General features: G+C 44.2%; 1 protein-coding gene and 1 pseudogene across 1 annotated transcript; one reads left to right on the top strand and one right to left on the bottom strand.

Annotated features, from left to right (window-relative positions):
• Positions 1 to 1007: 1007 nt before the first annotated feature.
• On the bottom strand, positions 1008 to 1567 carry LOC127774228 (uncharacterized). The gene is made up of 2 exons (XM_052300486.1): positions 1364 to 1567; positions 1008 to 1259 (listed from the first exon to the last, which is right to left on the bottom strand). The coding sequence occupies exons 1-2, from the start codon at positions 1565 to 1567 to the stop codon at positions 1008 to 1010; spliced, it is 456 nt and encodes a 151-aa protein (XP_052156446.1).
• Positions 1568 to 8914: 7347 nt separating this feature from the next.
• Positions 8915 to 14509, top strand: LOC127774227 (pentatricopeptide repeat-containing protein At4g14050, mitochondrial-like; annotated as a pseudogene).
• The last annotated feature ends 2748 nt before the right edge of the window (positions 14510 to 17257 follow it).

The following is a 17257-nucleotide window of genomic DNA, read 5'->3' as shown; positions in this document are numbered from 1 at the left end:
GAGAAAGGGATTGGAGAGAATTTATTCCACACCTATTGTGGTGCGGAATTATTGTCCCTTAATCCCCTCCAATCCTCTTCAATCCCCTCTAAACCGAATAAGGCCTAAGGGTTTGTTCGGTTTATAATGGATTGAAGAGGATTGGAGGGAATTGAGGGGGAATAATTTCACACCACAATAGGTGTAAATCCTCTCTAATTGGGCTAAATGGTGCATGTCATATGAAATCCTTCTGTATGGAAGTTGCTTTAAAATATGATATATATATATATATATATATATATATATATATATATATATATATATATATATATATATATAGTTTTAAATAGTTAAAACCTAATTTGTTATACACTACTCCCTCTATCCAAAAAAGAAGTTTTAGAGTTTGACACGGTTATTAAGAAAATAGGTAGAAGTGAGTGGTGGAGGGTTATGATTGGATGATTAGTGGAGGTACAGGGGCGGAGTCCAATAGACCTAGGGGGTTCACAGGCACCCGGCCCAATTTTTAAATTTAGTACTTAACCCCCTATTTAACCACAGGAAAAAGTGCACCGAAGGTCCCTCAACTTGTCATTGAATTACAAAATCATTCCCCAACCGCAAAACCGGATATCCGGCATCCCTTAACTAATCAAAACCGGTCACAATAGGTCCCTCGGCGGTTGACTCTGATTTTATCCGACGTGGCAGCTGACTCAGTGTGGGACCCACGTGGGTCCCACATGTCAGGGAGACCACGTCACCACCCTCTCTCTTTTTCCCCTCTTCTCTCCCTTCCTCTCTCTCTCTTTTTCCGATGGTTGCCGTCACGCGGGGAGGAGCGCGGTGATCTGCCTTCCCTTCTCCTCCTCTGTGTGCCACACGGCACCATTGCCGTGGCCGCGTGTCGTCGTCGGGGTGAGGCGGCGACGCACGGTGGCGCGGCAGAGGGGAGGGCGTTGGCGGCCGCGGTCACCGCGCCACCTTACGCCGAAATTCCCCCACCGTGCGGACGCCATCGCCTATCTTGATCCCCCGAGCGCCACCAGCCGCCGAAATTCCCCCACCACGCGGACGTCCACGACGCCGCCGCTCGCCGCCTCCCCCTCTCCCTCATACCACTCCCTGGCGACCTCCACAACACCGACGATGTGACGGGAGGCGGCGCCGGCGCCGGAGTGGTAGAACAGGTAGCGGTCGCCCCGGCGCATGGCACAGAGGCTGTTGATGGCCTGGCGGTTGCAGACGCCGTCCCACGGTACGATCTGTATTATCTGTTCAGATTCAAGGAGATGACATCAGCAACACTGTCTACTCTGAACCTGAGTTCATCTCCTCTGACAAATCAACAGCTCCGATTTGGAGCCAGCACACTCACTGCAGAACACGTTAGTGGATTCAGCTCTGCAAGGCCAGCTCCATCGCTGTGCTGCTCCAGAGCTAGCGAGCGGTCAAGCTGAGACCGAGGCAGCGGCCATGGCGGCGCGCCGGAAACCGGGTCGTCGCACAGGCCGGCACCTACAAGGTTGCCATCCTTGGCGCCGCCGGTGGGATTGGACCACGACCACTCCCCCGGCTCCATCTTGAGCAGCTAGTACTTGCAGTTGCCGGTTGCGACGGTGGTGGCGTTAGGTGTTGCTTTCTTCGGCGACGACAGCGTCAGCGGTGCCAGCAGCAACGACAGCACTAGCCGACGCCCTCCCTCTGATAGGCGATGGTGGCCGCGGTCACCGCCGGCTTCTCATTCGCGCCGCTGACCGCACTATAGGGGGATGGGGAAGCCGGCGAGCCCCCGCGCTAAACAAGTCGCATCACCATCGCCGCCACGCGCGCCGCCGCCCATGCGAGAGTAGAGAGCCAGGGAGAGGAAGGAAGAAGAGAAACAGAGAAAGAGAAGAGGGGAAATAGAGTATATGCTGACGTGGCACCCTAACATGTGGGGCTCACGTGGGGCCCACGCTTAGTCAGCTGCCACGTCGGACAAAACCGGAGTCAAAACCGCCGAGGGACCTATTGTGACCGGTTTAGATTAGTTAAGAGACGCTGGATATCTGGTTTTACGGTTGGGGGATGATTTTGTAATTCGATGGCAAGTTGAGGGACCTTCGGTGCACTTTTTCCTTTACCACATGGGAACCCCTCTCTAGCCCACGACTGTGCACCACCCATGGCCCATGAGCTACCAAGTGAAGGCCGAACGCCAAGCCCATGAGCAAGGGGAGACACGTCGACGCCTCGCACTTCGATCACAGCCGCGCGCACACGCCGCAAATCTCTTCCGACTCCCGTTTTCTCATTTTCTTTTTTCTTTCTTATTCCCCATCGCGGCACGTCTGTTCATCATCCGTCCTCGCTTTGGTGCTTGGATGACGGCCGTCGGACGGTCGCAGCGTGATCAGCGTCGCTGGCTCGCCACGCCGTCCTTGCCTTTGGTCGCCCTAGCTAGCCGGCCGCCGGCAGCAGCGCAGGGCGCAGCAGCAGCTGGACCACGACTCCACGAGTCTCCATGGGGCAGGGCAGCAGTCAGCGGAGGGGACGAGATGTGCAGTAAGTGCATAGACTTTTTTTCTCTTGAATCTTGATTAGTTCTAGACTCTCTGTTGTAGTTCTAGTCTTCTTTTTAATCCTGCTAGAAAAAATACCCATGCGTTACAACGGGTAAATGTTATTTTAATCTTATTATCGTTATACGGTTTAGTTAAAGTGAAATTAGTGAAATTCACCGTGGAAATTTGCTTGGATATATATATTTTTAGAAAATCATATGCTGCAATTAGGAGTCCATCATCTTAAATTAGCATGAGAGTTTTTTAAAGAGATATCTTATACGACTCCTTCCGTATTTTTAAAAGCGAATGAACTTAAAACCCGTCTCAAATACGGATATGTATTTTCAAAATCAAACGAACTTAAGAACCGACTTATACACGGATGACGTACCAAAATACCAACAAAATCATCTTCAATTTTTATCTTATCTTAACTAATTAAAAGATTGGTATTTTTCCAATCGTCACCTCAATTTTCGTTCGTCCCTTCGTCCGCAAGATGTGATAGCCCGACTTCGCTTCTTTCATTCATCATCCGATTGTATTTAGGTAGGGCAATCGGAGTGGGAAATCCGCTGCACGGCCTCGCCGGGAAGAAGAAAGAAATTGGAGAAGAGGGAATAAATCATATTGAAATTTCCCCCAAAATTTCCAAAATTAAGAACCCTAATTCAATTGTATGACCGAATGCATGAAAACCCAAATCAAATTCAAATCTTATCTTATCTTAATCTAATTTTTCGTCCGTCCCCCCAGAAAAAATCACAGTTAAAATTTCATCACACAAATAGAAGGAGAAAGGAAAAACTGAAGCATATATACACAAATATATCCAAAACTTGCCATGCAACTAGATCGAAGGAGAAGGTGCCACAGAACCGCAGCCGGCTCCCCTCCCACTGGATCCGGCAGAGGGGAGGGTGCCGCCGCCGCTGGGACGCCGGCGGGCCGCCGTCGGCTCCCCTCCCCCCTCCCGCTGGATCCGGCGAAGGGAAGGGCACCGCCCCTGTCCGCCGCCTCCCCTCCCGCCGGAAGGGAGGGCGCCGCCGCCCGCTACGGTCGAGCCCTCACACGGCCCCATGGCGAGGGAGAAGAGGCGAGGGGTGGAGAGACGCCGCCGCCCGTCACCGCTCGTAGAAGGAGCGCCGCCGACGTCGAGGAGTAGCTCGCCGGCCGCTGCTCCCCAGCCCGTCGCAGACCGCTGCTCGCCAGGCAGCCTTGGCATGGGGTCGCATGTAGAGGGAGAGGGAGAGAGGAGGCGCCACGGCGGGGTCACAGGTAGAGGGAGAAAAAGAATAGTAAGTGATTCCATAAATCTACGCAGTTATCCAAGAATTAACTATTCTTCTTAATCAATGATTTCTTATTTAGAGAGAACGGCCCTCACAAATTGTAAATACTAATTTGTTAAGAATCAATCGAATTGAAGTCATAGTGTCATCGTTGGCTGGAATAGATATATTCGCGAGATGTGGGTCACAATTTGTATCGGCTAAAGAAATAGTAGGAATCCCCAAAATGGCACATTCCCGAAGAGCTATATACTCTTTTTGCTGATCAAGGACGATCACAATGTCAGCCAACCTCGTCATATATTTGATCCCGCCGAGATATCTTTGCAAGGTAGATAATTTTCTCTTCAAGATTGCCACATCTCTTTTTTGGGAGATGGTGGAATTTTTCCATCTTTTCTTCTGCTCTTAAGTCTCTAAATTAAAAAAGTCTAGTTTTAGTAATCGACCAATTCATTAACATACCACTGAACCTCTTTTTATTAACATGAGCCCGCCCTTTGCTTTGCTAAAAGATACCCGTTCCGCTGTTCCATTGGTGCTGTGCCTTGTAGGAGCCGTCATCTTCTTCTTTCCTTCGGAAAAGTCATCTGATTTATTTGCTTGGGGGATAATGTGAAAGACATCTATTGCCGCAAATCAATCCATCTTTCTTCTTCCTGGCCCGACTACTACTACTGTATTCCTCTCCACTCTCCTCGTCAGTTCGAGCCCCCGGCTCTAGGGAGCGACGCCTCCGTGGGGATAGGGACGGAGACGGAGGGCTGAGGAGAGAAGAAGAAAAAGAGAAGATAAGAGAAAAGGATGAGCGGTGGAGGAGAGAAAAATGAGGAGATTAGTATTGGCGGAAGAATCGAGGCGCACCGCGCACGGCGCTCTCTCTCGGTCTCTCCTCTCTCTCTCCCCGTGCGGTTATTGCTAACTAGCTGTCGACAGATTTCCGTGGTCTGCATCATGCGATTTTTTTTGGTCGTTAGATATTCTTTGAGATGTGTGCTTGGATCGGCCCACATGTGGCAAGGTGACGTGGGCTCTGTAGGGGCAGAGTCAACTGGGCTCCGCAAGACTGTTCAATTTTGATTTTGTGCGTCCCTTATAAATTTACCATTTTAAACGTTATTAAAAGATGGTACTAAAAAAATTATAAAAATACCAGCAGAACCATCATTCGAGTGATATCCTTATAAAAATTAAAAAGCCGATAGCAAATTTGCAAATGCTCCTTAAGAAAACCATTTATAACTTATTACTTTATTTATAAAAGCAGTATATCTTATCTTAACTACTTAAAAAATTAGTAATTTTTCGTTCGTCACCTAATTTATTCGTCCGTAAATCCATTTTTCGACCGTACGCACATTTGTGTTGGCGTTCATCCTTCGTTCCTTGCTCGCAATCCGATACGAGCGATGCAACCAGCCAAGGCGCTACTAGAAAGAAGGGAAAAACAAGGATGGATTCGATCTGGACCCTGAATCGGACGAATAACCACGATAAAATCAGCTTGAAGGGGACCATGAGATTGCAATCCAATAAAATCGATCAATCACCTGGTACTTTGCATCGGCACTGGGCACTGGCCACCTGCTCGTCGCCACACCTTCTCCACGTTGCCTCCGGCCCCTATGTCCTCGTCGTCGAGACGCGCCATGCACGACATCACGAGCAGCGTCCTCGCCATCAGAGCGCTTGCCTCAGTCGTCGCCGCCACCATGTCACACATGTCGTCCGCTCTGGGTATCTGGCTCCCATCTCCCCGACAAGCTGGTCTCCCACCTCCTTCTCTTACACCGTGGCATCAGCTAACTCCGCATAGAAGTTTTGCCATCATCACTCCACCAAGTCGCCCTCACATCTCTCGCTTAGACCAGTGCACCGTGCAACACGAGCTAGCCGGCTTCGCTTCGGTCGTAGGTCTCCATCGTCGCCGGGGCTCACTAGAGACATGAACGACATGAGTACGTCGCTCATGGCTGTGTTGTGATGTCATTGCTGATGCTCCGGGTGGTCGCCATCATGGACTCATGGTTCGCTCACTTGAAACAGAAAAGAAAGGGCTAATGGGCCTTTTTTTTTCTTTTTTTTACAACTTTTTATTTCCAAGGAATATATTTTTAAGGGCTCCTATCAAGACAAACTAAAATCCTAATAATCTAATATTTTTATATTTGTTATATTTTTATTTTACCCGTTCCATCTATTTATTAAAATGTTTAACTAAAAAAACGGAATTGCTAGAGGACTGTCGATAGTTTTCTTGAGTGAAAACTTCAAATTTTTTAGCCGTCGATTCCGCTTTAAGATTTATACTGAGATATTTTGCTCTTAGATCTAAACCCTCTTTTCACAAGCTAGTCCCATTATTATATGTTTATCGTAGATTTGTTCAAGTTATATTTAAGCTACATTCCAGTTATATGCTAGTTACATTATAGTTACACTATAATTACATTATAACTATAGTGTAACTACACTATAACTATAACTATATTGTTATCTCTATATAAATTACATATAAAGTTGCATATATTATTTTAATACATATATATAAGTTATTATTGTTATAGTATAGTTCTAGTGAAATTATATACTATAGTTAGATTTGAAATTTTTCCCCTCAAAAAACACTCGACAGTTTTTTAGCTAGTCCCTAAAAACAATTCTCGATCTGTCCCCTCCTTTTTTTTCTCTCTTTGTTCCTGTCCGCTCTTTTTTTTAATTTTTTCCCATCACTGTCTAATCGTCTTTCTTTTTTTTTGATATCTACTAATTAATATTTGACTTCAAATACAATTTGTAACTCAAAACAATACTCACTCTCACAAAAACAATAAGATTGATTTTTACGATTTATTAAACTCCACATATTTTTTTCAGACAACATACACATGTATATTCGCATAGTTTCTTGTGGTGGAACAGTCAATCTGGATTCAAATCTTTGATTTGACACGGGTGCTTGAGGCTTCCGTGGTGACTTCGTCAATCTCAATGCTCGTGTTGTGAGCATGTTTATGTGTTTCTTAAAAAATATATATATTCTCAAAATTCAAAGTACATTTTGTACAAAAATTCTACTTGTATTTTATCAGACTTACCTACATAAAAAATAAATATTTCCGTTCATCATACAAATTTTCATACGTTTCCTTTTGGGCAAAGACAATCGTATTGTTCGTCCACCCATTTTCTCCCAAACTACAAATTATTTAAACTAAACACCATATATATTCCGTAAATATAGAGCAGATTATTTATCTAAAAACAAATAATTTTTTAGCAGATTAGTTGTCTAAACCAAACAACACTTTTTGGTCACTGTACACATCACCAATCACCCGGTGCAACGCACGGGCACTTTTGCTAGTAATAGTAGAGATTAGTTTGATTTGTAACGTGTTGATACTGCCTATTCAATTATGCATATTTATATAAGCTAGGGTTTAAAGTTTGAAGAATTGGAAGTTTCAACTGATCCTCTCTTGAAGGACCCGGACTCCTGCAGTCTTGCAGCCATTAATCCATTAGATCATCATTAGTAAAATTGTAAGCACACCGTGAAACTATCATTGCTTTTGGGGTGTACATTATTATAATTATATTGTGCAATGCACTTATAGTCTAACATAATAAAACTTGATTTAACACTTTGGCAGGTTATGGACAAGTAACGTATTTATTTTTTATGTTTTTACATGTTCATTGGATATAAATTTTTAGTTGAAAATTAAGATGTTTTTTACTTCTTTTCTAGTTAATTGTAATTATCGATGACATTGAGATTGTCAGCTTTAATGCAAAGGATATATTTTGCATAGATTGATGGTCTTTTATGTATTTTTCTAATGTTTCCCTTCGCGGTTTCTTTTCGTCATATATTTCGGTAAGCTCTTTTACTTGCTAATCAATTATTTGGTGTCAATAGTTATCTATAAATGGTCAAATCCTAATTATTTAGTGTAATTGTTGTTATCTATATAGTAAAGTAGTGCACCACCCTCAATTTGGTTCCAGCTCCGCCACTGTGGAGGTAGGTGGGAAAAATGAATGGTGGAGAGTTATCATTGGTTAGAAAGAGAATGTTGGTGGAGAAGTTGTTATATTTTAGGACAAATCCTGAGAGCTAAAAGTTATTATATTTTAGGATGAAGGGAGTGATGATTTTCTCGTTTTACGAGCCCATACTTGGGCCGGTTTTGAGAGATATTTTCAGTACATGTAAAACGAGAAAACTCATTAGCACATAACTAATGAAGTATTAATTATTGTAAAATTAAAAATAAATTTATTTGATTTTTTAATCAACATCTACGTATAAAACTTTTTGTCAAAAACCACATCATTTAATAATTTGAAAAGCGTGTACCAATGGAAAACGGTAAGTTGAAGTTTGAAGTGCGAAAAAGAAGTGGGCCTTAATCTCCCTCTTAATTAAGGAATAAGTTCACCGGAGGTCCCTCAATTTAACAGCGATATTTTTTTAGGCCCCTTAACCACAAAACCAGAAATCTCCACCCTTAAACTATATAAAACCGTTCACTTAAGGTCCCTAGGCAGTATATATGGGTGGTTTCGCTGACGTGGCATCCTAGTCAGCAAAAATAATTAAAATTAATGTGGGGTCCACATGTAAGTGGGACAAATGGTGTGGGTCCCACATTTTTCTTTTTTTTCCTTTTCTCTTCTCTTCTCTCCGGGTTCTCTTGAGCAGGCGCGGTGATAGAGGGGGAGAGAGGTGGCCAGCGGCGAAGCGGGGACGGCGGCGGCGAGAGAGGAGGAGAGGTGGCGACCGGCGCGATGGCAAGCTCGGCGGCGGAGATGTTCAAACGCGCCGGTTGCTCGACCTCGGGCCCCGCTGCCGGCGAGCGGCGCGCTCTCCCCGTCGACCCTCCCTCCCTCCCTCGCCTACTCGTCCTACACCGCCATCCTCTACGCGCACTCCCGCCATGGCCGTCCCCGGGAGGCCCTCTCCCTCTTCTCCACCTCCGCGGTCGTCCGCCTCGACGTCACCTCTTTTCTCTCCTCTCTTCTCTTCTTCTTCAGTGAGGGAGGCCGGCGGCTGGCGAGAGCGCTAGGACGGCGAGGAGAATGGCGGAGAAGGCGAGTGAGGCGGGCGACAACCTTGCTCCCGTTCTCGTACGGCATCGGCGGCGGGAGCGGTAGACAGGGCAGAGGGCGGCGCGGAGAGGGGGAGAGGAGGCGAGCGCGGTGGCAGGCGGCGCGGATTGGGGAAGACAGGCGGCCGGGACGGCGGGAGCAGCGAGCGGGGCGGAGGACGGCGCCTCTCCACCTGCCGCCGCCCATCGCCACTTTGCTCGTATCCCGGCGCCACTCCGCCTGCCGCACTCGCCCACCACTGCTCCGCTGCCACACGGGCCCGCCGCCTTCCATCGTGGCGCTCGCCTGCCGCCCTCCCATCGCCGCTTCGCCCCGCCGACCGTCGGCCTCCCTCACTGAAGAAGAAGAAGAAGAAGAAGAAGAGAAGAGAGAAGAGAAGAGAAGAAAAGAGAAGGGAAGGAATGTGCAGCTAACATGTGGGTCCCATGTCCTTTTTTTTATTTTTTTTGCTGACTTTAGGATGCCACGTCAGCGAAACCACCCATATATACTGCCTTAAAAATCTCGCTGTTAAGTTGAGGGACCTCGGGTGAACTTATTCCATTAATTAAACTCAAACGGGCCTACCTCCCTTCCACCTTGTGGCCTTGTGGGCTTGTAGGAGGCGAAAGAAGGAGAATTATTGACCATCAATCGATTCTGAACGAACGGCTTAGATATTGGGGAGGAAGACACAAAGCGGGTCCTGCGAATGCTTTCTCCGGCCGCCGCCGCCGCCTCTGGCCCACCACACTCCGAACCCCGCGGCCCTCGTCTCCGCCTACGCCAAGTCCCGCCTCCTCCTCGACGCCCTCCACCTGTTCGACGAAACCCCGCGCCGTGACATCTACCTCTACTCCTCGCTCCTCGCCGCCGTCTCCCGCTCCGCGTCCCTCGAGCTCGCCCTCCCGGTCCTCCGCCGCATGCTCTCCGCCGACGCCCTCCGCCCCGACCACTTCGTGATCGCCTCCGTCGCCAGCGTCTCCGCAAGGCTCCGCAGCCTCCGCCTTGGCAGGCAGCTGCACGAGCATTTCGTGGTGTCCCCGTACAGCGGGGATGACGTCGTCAAGTCCTCTCTGGTCGACATGTACTGCAAATGTGGCTTCCCCGACGATGCCAGGAAGGTGTTCGACAGTATGGGCGCCAAGAACAGCGTCGTGTGGACTGCCCTGGTTTCTGGGTACGCGTCCAACGGCCGCGGTGAGGAGGCGCTGCAGCTGTTCCGGAGCATGCCTGGGCGCAACCTGTTTGCATGGACTGCGCTCATCTCGGGGCTAGTGAAGACCGGTGAGAGCGTCGGCGCGGTGGAGCTTTTTGTTGAGATGAGGCGGGATGATATCAGGATTGATGATGCATTTGTGCTATCGATTGTCATTGGTGGTGCTGGGCAGGCAGTTGCATGGTTCCGCAATGAGGCTTGGGTTCCTGTCCAGCATGATAGTTGGGAATGCGTTGATTGACATGTACTCGAAATGCAGTGATATACTCTCTGCTAGAGAAGTATTTGAGGGGATTACATTCCGTGCGGTAATCTCGTGGACGACAATGGTTGTTGGAGAGGCACAGCATGGTCGAGCTGAGGAGGCATTGGCTCTTTATGACAGGATGGTTCTTGCAGGAGCGAAGCCCAACAAGGTGACCTTTGTCGGGTTGATCTATGCTTGTAGCCATGCTGGTCTTGTTCAGAAAGGGCGGCAGCTTTTTGAGTCAATGAAGAACGAGTATGGCATCACTCCTGGATTGCAGCATTATACGTGTTATCTGGATCTTCTTAGTCGCTCAGGCCATTTATTGGAAGCTGAAGAACTAATGACTACGATGCCATATGAGCCTGATGAAGCTACTTGGGGGGCCCTGTTGAGCGCATGTAAGAAGTACAAGGATGCTGAAATGTGTATCAGGATTGCCGATAAACTATTAGAGCTGCGGCCAAAAGATTCTTCCACATATATCTTGTTATCTAATGTTTATGCAGTGAACGGAAAGTGGGATTCCGTAGCCAAGGTTAGAAAGTGTACGATTGGATTGGAGATAAGAAAAGAGCCAGTGTATAGCTGGATTGAAGCTGGACGAGAATTCCGTTTGTTTCATGCTGGGGAAGTGCCACTTGATGTAAGAGAAGAAATTATGGGTTTTCTTGAGGAAATGGTATTGGAGATGCGCAAAAGGGGTTATGTTCCTGATACTAGTTCTGTGATGCATGACTTGGAAGAAAACGAAAAGGAGCACCATCTCTTCTTGCACAGTGAGAGATTGGCTGTTGCTTTTGGATTGATCAAGTCTCCTCCAGGGTCTGTGATCCGGGTGGTAAAGAACCTTCGGGTATGTGTGGACTGCCATACAGTAATGAAGTTAATCAGTGAAATAACCCATCGGAAGATCGTTGTGCGAGATTCTAGTCGTTTTCACCATTTTGAATGTGGAAAATGCTCTTGTAGTGAATTCTGGTAGCAGGTCTGCTGATGTCCAGTTGTGCTTCCAGTCTTCTAGGACTCTCGGTATGACATAAACTATTGCTTTTGAGGGTCTACTTCTTTGCAATGTCTACTAACTTATTAAGGTCTGCCACAAATTGGTTATACCAAATGGATAGCCATTTTCCCTCTATGACTTATTTGTTTGTTTCAGTCCTAGAAAACAATATAGCCATCCTGTTTCAAAAAAAAAAAAAAGAAACCCATCCATGTTCTTCTGTTTTCTCCTTGTACATATGCGCTAAATATAAAGTGACCATGGAATATATGACAACTCATTAGCAGCATTAATGAGTTAACAAACCAGGATGATCAGCTCAGTTCTTTCCAAAGGTAATGCTGAAGAAAAATCCCTTTAATAACAGAGGTGTTTCTACATTATGTCTCCTCCAACTAACCTCACTCGCACACCATACGCACACATCACTGGACTCTCTCTTACTTCAGCAGAAACTCTGGGAGATAATGGTTGCGCTTTGAAGTTGGATTGTTTCTTCGATAATACTTAATACACCATCTCTGAATATTTATGTTGGTTTGCCCATCAGGAAGGTTGTCTGGTTCTTTATTTTCCAAACTGAAATCTGTTTTAGTGGTAACTTTGCAGAGGTGAGACAATGGACAGCCTTGGAGTATCAGAGTTCTGATATGACACAGAGCAAGTCGATGTACAAGGGAATGGCAGTTTCTGGACTTTTGGAGGGAAAGGCCATTAGCAGGGGATCTCATCCTCAACACAGAGCATGCTTGCTCTGATGGAGTTTTAGAAAAGTCCCATGTGTAACTAGTGTAAGCATAAACTGCTACCATTTCCTTCTGCAAATGAGAATGTGTTGGTGGTTTATCCGCCAATCCGGTCTAAGCATGTCTGCTCTATGTTTGAATGCAGAGCTCCTGATTTTTGCTGACTTAGGTGGTGTTTGGATCCAGGAGTAAACTTTAGTCTCTGTCGTATTGGATGAATTTGAAGTATTAAACATAGACTACTTATAAAACTAATTACATATAAATGAGAGCTAATTCGCGTGACAAAATTTTTAAGCCTAATTAATCTATAATTAGCGCATGTTTACTGTAGCATCGCATATGCTAATCATGGATTAATTAGGCTTAATAGATTCGTCTCACGAATTAGTCCAAGATTATGGATGGATTTTATTAATAGTCTACGTTTAATATTTATAATTTTTGTCCAAACATCCGATGTGATAGGGACTATAAAGTTTTAGTCCCATCTAAATAGGGTCTTATCCTGAAAGTTTGCGGCCTAGTAGCTGATCCTTCAATGTTGGAAATTTTCACAGCAATCACAGATGGATGGAGATCATGGAGTATTGGAGTCGTAGCAATGCCATCATCAACATCTACTTCGTGTTGCCCTTACTGACAACGAAACAGGCACCGGAAGTCTGAAAGGTAGCTCTTGACTCTGGCCATGACACACAATGGCCTGGATAATGTGCTTGCAATGGAAACGAAAAGGTAAGCTTTTTATATACTATGTGAAATCCCGTGCGTTGCTGCGGGAATTTTACTATGATAACAATAAGTAAAAATAATATGTAAAATAGTTAGACAACATAAAATTATAGAAGTTAACATAGTTTATGATAATTTAAATTTAAATAGTATATAGATTGACGAATCAAATGTAAAAGTAAGGTGATCTAACTTTATAAAAGAAGAAAAGCACTGAGATAGTTTGGACAGTATATTAATCATCTAAATGCTAAAAATAATTGAGGTGACATGGATTAATGAGAGAAGAAAAGGAGAAAGATAATTTGGATCATAGATTAATTATTTAAGAACTAAAGACAATTGATGTGATATGACTCAATGAGATAAGAAAGAAATAACATTAACTAATTAAGGATGAACTATGTAGGTACATAGCATATTATAAAAAATAATGAAGATATAACATTATATGAGTTATATGGGATGATGATTTAACATGCTTGCATTTTAAAAGCTTTAAATTTTAATAAATTATAAAATTATATATAATATAGCATGCTTGCATCATGTTTAAATTTAATGATTGTTAGTGGATGATGATGTGGCATCTTTTTAGTGTAGATGATGTGGCATCTTTTTAGTGTAGATGATGTGGCATCTTTACATGTTATGCTTTAGGAGCTAGTGGGTTATAACTTTATAGTAAGAGAGGATATGCGAAAAATAACCGAAGGATATACTGCAGTCCAAATCCAATAGGCCCTAGCTCCACATGGCCATATGGGAAAGCCACATCACATATCTATGCTCCCTTCATCCTTAAAAAAAATCAATCTCATACTAGAATATCACACACATCTAATATAACAAATCTAGATATAAGGTATATCCATAATGTATCACATTCTAATTCTAATACTTTCTCTGGACTGATAATGTCGTTTTAGACAAGTTTAAGGTTAAACTTTAGAATCTTTCATTATGAATCATTTTTAAAATATTTATCTTTTAAATATGGTGACTACATGTATAGATTAGTCTTAAAAAATACTATAACAGAATCATATATTTTTAATAATTTTATACATATTATAATTAAAAATGATGGTCAGAGTTTTTTTAGAGCCGTGCTCTTATTCAAAACGCCAACTATTAGAGCAGGTACAATAGCAAGCTATAAGCCAGCTATAAACATATTTTAAAAAGATAAATGAAGAGAGAGAAGAGCAGTGGGCTACAAATCTGTAGCCAGCTGCAGCACGAACTCCAAGACGTAACGTGTGTATGATAGGTGGGACCAGATATTAATAGTATAGTAAGCAACTATTGTATGAATTGACTATTACATTGGCTATGGAAGATTTGAAGCTAATAGATCTGGAGGTAATATAATGTTATTTTTTTAGGAGTACATGGGAAGGCCTGTGCACCAACTATTATCAAGACGTGGCAGGGAAGCTACACTCCGCCGACCTTTTCCAAGTCACGAGGCAGCGACAGGAGTCGGTGTCTCGTTACTCTCGCGAAGAATATCGTTGTCGTGTCTCTCCCTGTTTTCAATTCTTCTTTTGTTTGAACTTTCGAGACACGTATAAATTAAACCAGACTTCACGACAGTGCAACGGGTTTAGCCCGTCAATCCATACTATTTTTTTAAGGTATCAAATATGTGTATTTATTTAGTTTTTTTTATCAAACTTTGGTAAATACATAAGAAATCCTATCAAAATTTAGACAATATTACTAAATTACCAAAATTTTGGTATTGTCAAAATTTGATAAGGTTTATTTTGGCTAAATCTAAATAGCCCCTTCGTCCCCGGACAAGTTAATTTGCCCCGTTTCGTTTGTTGCAAAATGAGTTTGCAATACTAGAAAATAAATATATTTGAAATAAATAAAAAATAAACAATTGTATTTAGATTTGATAAAATGAAGGTATTATAGTCTTTTTAGTTTTGTATTAGTATGCATGTGATGGGTGAACAATGAATTTATGTTGAAACAAAGGGAGTAATTGCATGCAGCCTTCGTGCGTGAAATTTATTTTGATACCTGAGGACGGTGGTGGCAGCGCGGATCTGGTGATAAGGATTGTCTGATCCGGTGGATCCGGTGTTCCTTGCCCAGATCCACCATCCTCTTGATTGACAGCGATGGCAACCACGAAAGCAAGGTGGTGACGTAATGCTATGGAGGAGGGGTGCGGCTGCCGAGGCAAGGCGAGGTGGTAGTGTGTGGCCATGGACGTGGTGGTGCATGCCCTAGCTAGCGTGACTCGGATAGCGGCAACCGGAGGTCGTTGCCAGCGATAGCAGGAGCCTAGCCTGGCACAAGTTCCGTCAACCGTATAGGAGAAGGCCGTCCACTCTGGCGGTAGGGAGAGGCTGATGAGAGATCGGAGCCTGGCGCAGCGATAACGTGGCGACGGGAGCCAGGATGGTGGCGCCATGGGCTGTGGGTCGCGGATCGGCCGCACGGGAGATCTAGCAGGTAGGGGGCAACGGAGCGAGGCAACAGCGATGGTGGCAAATAGCCTAAGACGGCGACAATGTGTAGACGGCCGAGGTGGAGGTGGTGGCCCCGTGAGTCCTCTTGGAGAGGTGCCTTGCCATCACAAGATGGTCATGTTGCTAGGCTAGTATGGGTTAGAGGGAATCCACTCTTTTTTCTTAGTCTCCCCCTCTCCAACCCAATTGTGTGGATGGAGCTAAGTGCGTCGGATGTCGCTCCTACTTGATGGCCGATCGACGAGGTGCTGGCATGGTGGTTGCACGTTGAAGGTGTTGATGTTTGTACTTCGGCATGGAAGAGCAGGAGGATTATGTACGAAAGCCTATCTTGTTTTTGCTGACAAGGGTGATGCATACGGGCATTCCCCTTGGTAATGTTGTCATGGAATCTTGCCTTCTCTCCTTGATGGAGCTCATGTGAAAGCCACGTCTTGATCTTCTAGGATGGGTGGCGGTGGTACTCTTAGTATCATATTTTTATTGGAGGTGTTGTTTGTAGATCTATTTTTTAGGGTGTCGTGTTTTACTCTTTAACATAGGGTTTCGGTCGTCGACACATGATCAGTGGCGGAGCCAAGATAAAATTATAGCGGAGGCTAAACAAAAATGACTAAGAGCAACTAAGAGAGATTTAGGGTTGTGTTAGAATTTTTTGGGCCTTCTTAGCCTTTTGGGCCTTCTAACAACCTCAATCAAAGTCTATATTAGCCCCTCATCTATAAATATATCGATTAGAATTTTAGAGGGGTATTAAGGGGGCTCTAATGTTATATTAGTAACATTAGGGTGTAGGAGAGTCTAAAGACCCCCGCCCCCACGCTGCCTCCGCCCCTGCACATGATGTGGTTGTTTTATTTTCCTAACTTTGGCTCTCAGGACTGTAGACTTTATTTTTTTTATTGCTGTAACAATAAGAAACGTCACATGTCTTGTATGTTTTTTTTAAATACCATTAAGCTGGTCGTTGCAGAGAAAAATATTATAATTGCACGAGCGGATGAGGGTGATACGTATATACACCAAAACATTTGTAATATTACGACGAGAAAGCGTGGTGCGCGAGTGATATATTTTCGTATAATTTGGACGGAGAATGAGTTTGAGGCGAGTGAGACGTCGAGCTACTTTGAAATCGAAATTTTATGATGTGTAAGTTTGTGGTATGATCGTTATCTAAGAGGATAATTATTAATTAATGTTTCGGGCACAGATTTGACGATCAGGTTACCAAGCGGACCAGCAACTCTAGCGAATATCGCTATATCATACTCTGGTCATGTTCTTTTCTTCAACTTTTTGATACTCGTGGCACACAGGGGCGAAGTCAGGTTTTGAAATCAGGAGGTGTAGGATGAAGATAAATCATAAAACCGAATAATTAATATTGATGGTAAAGGAGGTTAAATAGTCACCGTCAATAACAATCAATGTGTAAAATAGTCCTTTAAGAAAAACTTGAATTTTAACTCTTTAATAATATCATTGAAATTTTGAAACTAGTCTTTATTGCTAAATTCTTTTAATGTAAACTATTGAATAATCTCACAAATGAGTATCATCTATTTTACTTTAAAAAAGATGAAAAATCACAAACTAATTTTGTAGATCATGTTTCTTGGTAATATTTTTAGACTTGCTAACTAACTAAACTAAACTGATAATACTTTCAAGCTACACAAAATAAATTAGATAAATACTTATCTTAGCTAATCTTAATATAGAGTAAAAACATGGGGTGTAGTGGTGGTAGTGTTTGGATAGGGGGGTGTTGGCACCCTTTGGCACCCCCTACCTGCGCCACTGGTGGCACACTTTTCAAACTGCTAAATGGTGCGTTTCATGTGAAAACTTTCTATACGAAAGTCATTGTAAAATATCACATTAAT

The sequence above is a fragment of the Oryza glaberrima genome, chromosome 5 (assembly GCF_000147395.1).
Source record: "Oryza glaberrima chromosome 5, OglaRS2, whole genome shotgun sequence".
Classification (NCBI taxonomy): Eukaryota; Viridiplantae; Streptophyta; class Magnoliopsida; order Poales; family Poaceae; genus Oryza; species Oryza glaberrima.
Note: the sequence above shows the minus strand (reverse complement) of the source record. Positions and strands in the feature narration are given on the sequence as shown.

What these genes read in the sequence shown, in the direction of transcription:
- LOC127774228 (XM_052300486.1), bottom strand. Translation starts at nt 1,567, where the DNA reads ATGGAGCCGGGGGAGTGGTCGTGGTCCAATCCCACCGGCGGCGCCAAG. An exon ending in ATCCACTAACGTGTTCTGCA is followed by an intron (nt 1,260 to 1,363) that starts GTGAGTGTGCTG and finishes GAATCTGAACAG; the next exon opens with ATAATACAGATCGTACCGTG.